The sequence below is a fragment of the Xenopus tropicalis genome, chromosome 8, assembly GCF_000004195.4.
Source record: "Xenopus tropicalis strain Nigerian chromosome 8, UCB_Xtro_10.0, whole genome shotgun sequence".
Lineage (NCBI taxonomy): Eukaryota > Metazoa > Chordata > Amphibia > Anura > Pipidae > Xenopus > Xenopus tropicalis.
This window is the reverse complement of record NC_030684.2, coordinates 36788010-36795232: the sequence shown is the minus strand read 5'-3', so window position 1 is coordinate 36795232 and position 7223 is coordinate 36788010. Positions and strand designations below refer to the sequence as shown.

At 41.5% G+C, this 7223-nt stretch overlaps 1 protein-coding gene across 2 annotated transcripts in view; it reads left to right on the top strand.

Moving 5' to 3' along the window:
* The first annotated feature begins 822 nt into the window (after positions 1-822).
* The window catches only part of shroom4 (shroom family member 4), a 69465-nt gene continuing 63064 nt past the window's right edge, over positions 823-7223 (top strand). Inside the window, 1 exon segment of one of the 2 annotated variants that reach the window (NM_001079276.1) lies at positions 823-1021. In NM_001079276.1, coding sequence (NP_001072744.1) covers positions 899-1021 — 123 coding nt within the window. In that variant the 5' untranslated portion in view covers positions 823-898. 2 annotated transcript variants of the gene reach the window in all.

Genomic DNA, 7223 nt, shown 5'->3' with positions numbered 1-7223 from the left:
CTTGAAAAAGTAGCTGCTACTAGTAGCTCAGTGTATCTTCACCCTTAGGGCTCTGGCACACGAGGGAGATTAGTTGCCCGTGACAAATCTCCCTTGTTGCGGGCGACTAATCTCCCCGATATGACATCCCACCAGCGAAATTGTAAATCGCCGGTGGGATGGCATACGTGGTGCTGCGACTTGCGGAAATCGCCAAAGTTACCTCGAGGTTATTTATAACCTTAAGCACAGTGGTGTTATCAAAATAATCTCTTCATAGAATAGTTTTCAAGAAAGTGTACGAAATAAAACTTAATATAATTGAAACACATTAAATCCATCAGGTACATCTATTCAATACATACCACCAATTGTGCATAGGAAAACAATTATACAGGTAAGCAGATGCTCTTGCCAAAATTAGAATTAACCTAACGTTTTGGCACAGAAAGTCTTTTTTCCATTAACTTTATAACTTAGTCGTATAAGAACCATCTAATCATGCAGTATACACACACATATACATATATACACATGAATGTATTGTTTACTGGGATTCCCAATGGAGGTTACAAACTATCCCGGGCGCTACGCACCTACTCACATGTCCCGCTCCATAATCCCTGAGACCTGAGGCCATAAAAAAAAATAAAAAAGTCGCCCCCAGTTTCAATGGCCGTTGTAGCCACGCCCCCTAAGCAATGGCCGTGTTTGTTTGGCTGCCCTACCTTGGAACCCTCCCCCTTCTTTATTTCCTTGTCAATGGAGCTGAGAGTGCGCACGGTTCGGACTTTAGGAAGCTTTCTCTGCGCTCCTGGGATTATTAGGGCTCCCCGGCTGTGTGGATCTGGGGGGGGCTCTGGATTAAATGACGAGCAGTTCGGATTAAAGTCGTGAGTTGCATGGAGGTTAGGAAGAGATGGATCCGCAGCCTGCAGATGGGTCTTCTCAGTGCATCCATGTGCAGCTACAGGGGGGCGCACCGTGGGGATTTACCCTGAAAGGAGGGCTGGAACACGGGGAGCCTCTCATCATTTCTAAGGTACCGTCCCCGATCCGATATTGACTTGGCAGGGACCCAAAAGAGATGTTACTGTGAGAGCAAATGTTATTTATTGCTGTTTATCTAGGAAAGTCGTGTCATTAGCAAACCGGAGATATTGCAGCTGTGAGCTCAGCCCGTCAGGCGCCCAAGGGTTAATCGATTTATCAGAAAATCACATTTTATTTACTGGCATTGACCTATGGAATCCTGACACGATTTTATATATATGTATTCATTCATATACATGCAGCATACATATAAGATTTAATCATCACTCTGTAGGAAAGCTGGGGACTGGGTTTTTAGTGTGTGAGTGTGTAACTGTGAGTGAGTGTGTAACTGTGAGTAAGTGTGTGAGTGTGTAAGTGTGTGAGTGTGTAACTGTGAGTGTGTAACTGTGAGTGTGTAACTGTGAGTGTGTAACTGTGAGTGTGTAACTGTGAGTGTGTAAGTGTGTGAGTGTGTAACTGTGAGTGAGTAAGTGTGTGAGTGTGTAATTGTGAGTGAGTAAGTGTATGAGTGTGTAATTGTGAGTGAGTGAGTGAGTAAGTGTGTGAGTGTGTAACTGTGAGTGAGTGAGTGTGTTAGTGTGTAACTGTGAGTGAGTAAGTGTGTGAGTGTGTAATTGCGAGTGAGTGAGTAAGTGTATGAGTGTGTAATTGTGAGTGAGTGAGTAAGTGTGTGAGTGTGTAACTGTGAGTGAGTGAGTGTGTGAGTGTGTAACTGTGAGTGAGTGTGTGTGAAGTCTGGCTTCTGATCTGATATAAAAGTTGCTGAAACCATGCAGTTGGCCGGACAGATCGGTGCTCCTGCAGGGAGAGGGGAGAAGGCGCATACCGTTCATTCTCTGCAGCCATCCCAAACAAATAAACTAGCCCTGGGCTTAACCCCTGTGAGCCCACAGCACTGCCCCATCACTCTACAGCCACTGGTGCTCCATGAGTTAAACACCCAAGGTGTGAATTACTCAATTCATGTATAGTGTAACCCTACTGCCTATTTTTTATACATATATATTTTTTTATCTAGATTTTTCAGTGCAAGTGCTAGAAAGTTTTTGGCTAACTGAGAGTTAACTTTCCAAGCAAGGCTAGACTGATACTTGCACGATTAATAGACTCGGGAACAATCACACTGGCCAACAATAGGGACAAAATGAATAAGGGAAAAAAGAACAGACAATCCCATTTCATTTAGGTGAGATGCGATTTTGTACATACAGATGATTAAAGTCACAATAAGGTGTGGGTTATGGACACCTTGAGTTGGGGATGTTAACCCTTTCAAGACCTGGCAAGGAAAGGCAGTATAGTACATTATGGGGTACATAGAATCCAGTGTGAGATTCCTATATGATATCCAATTCTGCGGCGTATCGCTTCAGTTCATTTTGCAGCAATGCCGTAATACATTCTTGTCATTAAAATCAGCATTACGGATTTTTCTATTCTTGATCTGTCTGTTTAGTTAGTAGGGAATACTTTTTGCTTATAGTAAAAAACAGTTTTCCTTGGGTACTTTTTTTTTTTTTCCTTTCTTTTTCCAATTTGCATTGGCCTAGATTTCAGTAGGAAGTGGCTGGGATACAAACTGACTGGATGCCTTTTGTTCCAAGCAGAGGGATGGGGGAGGGACGCTAAGAAGTTTTAGCTTTTTTTTCAGTTTACTTCTCTGCTCTCCTTAGCTCCTTTGTCCTAGTAAGACTAGTTATAAATTAACATCCCAAGTACCAGCACATTCTGCTGTGCTGGGGGTGGGATATAATTAATAGATCTACGTTGGCACCTAGATATTAGGTAACAAGAGTTCCTTCTGCCTTTCAATCATGCCTATAAATGAAGGAATTTAGAACTATTTGGGTGATGAACATACAGGATCCTCGGCTCTATCTATATGGCCACATGTTTGACCCCCATTGTCAGTGAAAGTTTTATTATTTTTCCATTTTAATGTGAAAGTGGGATTGTGGTGAGCAGAATTGTGATAGCAGCCAATATAAACATCCTGTAGAATCAGATTGCTGGTTACTATGTATATAAGGCGCCCTATACTCAGCTGGTCCCAGACAGCACTTTACATTCTTCTGCAAGAGAATTGCCTTAAGGGCAGATTTACTTGTGCATTTTTTTATTTTTTTTTTTGCCTCGGTGCTATAATTGCTGCAGAGAACAAATTGCCCAGAATGTGAGTGCTCTGCCTCAGTTACAGGAGCAGCTGTAGGATCCATCAGATACTGGTGTTCCATGCGCTGTGTGGAAACTGTTGCTACAAGGCGGCCGTTTACATGAGTGATTGAATCATTTCTATTTAGCCCCTTTATATAACATTATATCGAAGGGCAGGTTTCTGCTACAGTCTTCATTTGTAAAGAGTTTCTTTATAAATACAGTCCCCTTATAGACCTCAACATACTATGCACAGCTGCCTTACAGTGGCCTTACACGTTCAGATTTTAGTCTTCTTTAGACAAACTTTTATCACTTGTACATACGTTTGAATTCAACTAAAACTAAAATTCAGACTGAAATTGTAGGATAAAGTACTAAAAATAACAAATCGGAGGATGTTCTAAACATGAAATAGTTGACCGATACCAATCGTACGAAAGTGGCGTCTCAGAAATGCTTTGTAGGTCCCCCAAGGATATTGTCAGATACGCAATACATGCGCAGATTTTATCGTTATCCAACCGAAAGTTTCTAACCTGTCTGATTGATTAAAAGACTAATCGCTGTGGCTTGAAAATTATTAGGACGATAATTCAGAGCCAACACATGGTCAAAAGTCATACAAAACTAAGTTTTGTGCAGTTATATTGTTGCGTCTATGGCCAGCTTTACTGTGAAGGTTGGACGGTCTGAGGTTGGCGTTGGTCAGACTTTTCTGCAATAGCAGTGTTGGGGTCCACGCATTTCATGGAGGGGCAAAATACACTGTAATGTCTTTACTTCACCCTTTGTGTACCAGGCACATCATATGCATTTTTTGGCCCAGGCTGGTCAGGAATAGTAGTTCCATGGACAATAGCATACATGCCCATCTGAGAAAAAAAAGTTTGGTGAAACCAAGAACTATCAGTTGGTACTGCATTGGTTGCAAGCATCTGTAAATGAAAGAAATATTATTTCCACTGCGTTTTAAGTAAATGTGGCAGAATATTTTTCATTATACAGACATTTCTGAGCAACCCATAAAATCTGTGCTTTCAATTGCATATTAACACGTGCAGGGAAATTTCACTGGTCTGATGACAGATTCCTCTGCAGCCGTTAACACACCCAATGATAGTCTATTGTCTATGTGGTATCTGATCAGATTTACTAAGGGTTACAATTTTGACTGCACAAAGTCAGTATAACCTGTTGCTCATTGTGACTGGGGAGCAAGCAAGGGGATTTCATATCAAACCAGCAGGTCCTTTATCACAGGTATTGCATACTATTCTGCTTAGCTTCTTTATTACATTTATACATACGGTCAGGGTAAGAGCTGCCACTCCTGCCACTTTCACTAATTTTCTGTACAGGTATTGGAACAGTTATCTGGAAATCCGTTATCCAGAAAGCTCCAAATTACAAAAGTCAATCTTCTATTGACTCCATTTTAATCAAATAATCCTAATTTTTAAAAATGATTTCCTTTTTCTCTGTAATAATAAAACAGTAACTTGTACTTGATCCCAACTAAGATATAATGAATTCTTATTAGAGACAGAACTAACCCATTAGACTTATTTAATGTTTACATTTTTTAGTAGTATGGAGATCCAAATTATGGAAAGATCTGGAAAACCCCAGGTTCCAAGCATTCTGGATAGCAGGTCCCATACCTATACTTGCAAATAAGTACTGAAGGAATGCTATGCTCTGATGTTATATTATATTAGGGCAGGGGTCTCCAAACTTTTTAACCTGTGAGCAACGTTTAACTATAAAAAAAAAAAAAAAAGTTGGGGAGCAACACAAGCATGAAAAAAGTTCCTGGAGGTGACCAAAAAAGCCTGTAATTGGTTATTTTGTAGCCCTTATGTGGATTGGCAGACTACAGGAGGCTTAAGGCCCCCATACACGGGCCGATAGAAGCTGCCAATATCGGTCCCTTGGACCGATTCGGCAGCTAATCGGCCCGTGTATGAGCAGAAACGAGCGGCCTGGCCGACCGATATCTGGCCTGAAATTGGCCAGATATTGATCGGCCAGGTTAGAAAATCCGGTCGGATCGGGGACCGCATCGGCTGGTTGATGCAGTCCCCGAACCGACTGCCCATGGCCGCAAATGTAATCCGATTGTTTGGCCTCAGGGCCAAACGATCGGATTATTTTTTTTTTAAAGCAACTTCCTACCCGATATCGCCCACCCGTAGGTGGGGATATCGGGTAAAGATCCGCTCGCTTGGCGACATCGCCAAGCGAGCGGATCTTATAGTGTATGGGGACCTTAAGTATGGTAGGACCTGTGGTCTTTATGTCTCCAAAACCTGCCTCCAAGATAGAAATTCAAGAATGAAGGCCTGCTTTGAGGTCACCGGAAGCACCATCCAAGGGGTCTGGGGAGCAACATGTTGCCCACGAGCCACTGGTTGGGGATCACTGTATTAGGGTGACCAAATCCCTTAAAATAAGGAACACATCTAAAAAATCCAGATAGCAGGGTGGAACTTATAGCAGTTTATTTTAAATAAAATCAGTGCTGCTCTGCAACATGTATTTATAGACACAGCACCCTATATTATATAAAAGCATCAAAGAAGAATGTAAAAGTTAGAGGAAACACAATTCCTATTCAGTTTATGAGAGATGCAAGTATTTCGCCTGGCAACATCAAACATTACTGCCATTGCCACATATGGACCATTTGTACAGTACAGTACAGTGCTGTTCACCCTGCAGGTCACCTTAAGGATGTCACTGCTAATATCAGCCAGCCTGTTTCATAGGCCCATAGATGACAAGGCAAACAGTTCTCCTTGTGTCTTTTCACAGACAGGCAAGATTGCTGCTGGGAAGTTGGTGGCAATGAGGTTTAGAAGCCAGTACCATTAAACTCATGTCTTATTGCTTACATATAGTGCATGGCTTTTGACAGTAGCCCTCTAACACTAGATCTGGTTCTGGTCTACAGTAATGTAAATATCTACTAAAATGATTACTGTAGGTTGTTCCAGTTAAGCAGCATGTCTAAGGGAAACATTTTACATTTTTGGTAACACGCTATAAAAGGGAATTTTGCATCTGCCTGGTTTTAAAGAGAACAAAAGGCTCTTACTGGGTCAGTAGAATATTGTTTGTATTTGCAGTGTTGAAATCCAACCAACATTGCTGTAAACTTGAATGTTTTATCAGCTGTGATGGGGAAAAAATCCTGTATACTACTGGAAGAAGCAAAGGACTTTGGTTTTAGGCATGCTGAGTTTATAGCACCAAATGGTAGCCATTATGTAGTTATAGGTGAGGGAGGCCAGTTGGAAAGTCAAGGGTAAAGACAGAGCTGTGTTTCATCCTTAGAACTGCCCCTACTGGTGGTGGCAAAATACCCAGTGTGATGTACGATGACGCAAAATAAAAACAAAATTTAAAAAAAAAAAAAAAAAAATACCCAGTGTGAAGCCCCATTCAACATTATGTAGCCTGTTTAATAAGCTACATTCAGATGTTGGAGCATGCTGGGAATTGTTGTATAATAATTAGAGCAACTATACAAAAAAAGGATGCATCTAAGGGGCACTGCTTAGATTCGTAGCTCCCATATTCGCCTGCTCTGGCCATCCTCAATGTGGCAGTGTTTGGGTGACAAACCAAGGTAAACGTGGCAAGGAGCATGTAGAGGATTCCAGACACTTTTGCCAGAGCAGCTGACATTTCTGCATGTGCCGTGGGCTTTAGGGGAATCAAATTAAAACATGTACCATGCACAGACAAAAAGGGGAAGATAAAAACTTTGTAGGTGAGGCAAATAAGAATTTCCTGATTTCCCATGTAATATGACACAACCAAGAAACTCCCTACAGCATTTAAACTACCCTTTTTACAGAGTTGGTGTTTGTTTTCTGCAATATAAATGGCTGCTCTCCAAATGCTATGCTCATTGTCTCTAAAGGAACTTGGTATTAGACATCCCCTGGTGTTTTGTTGCTTTGTTTTTGCCCCCCACCCCCCCAAGACAAAACTGCAGGGGAAAAAGACATGTGATCCATTAACCA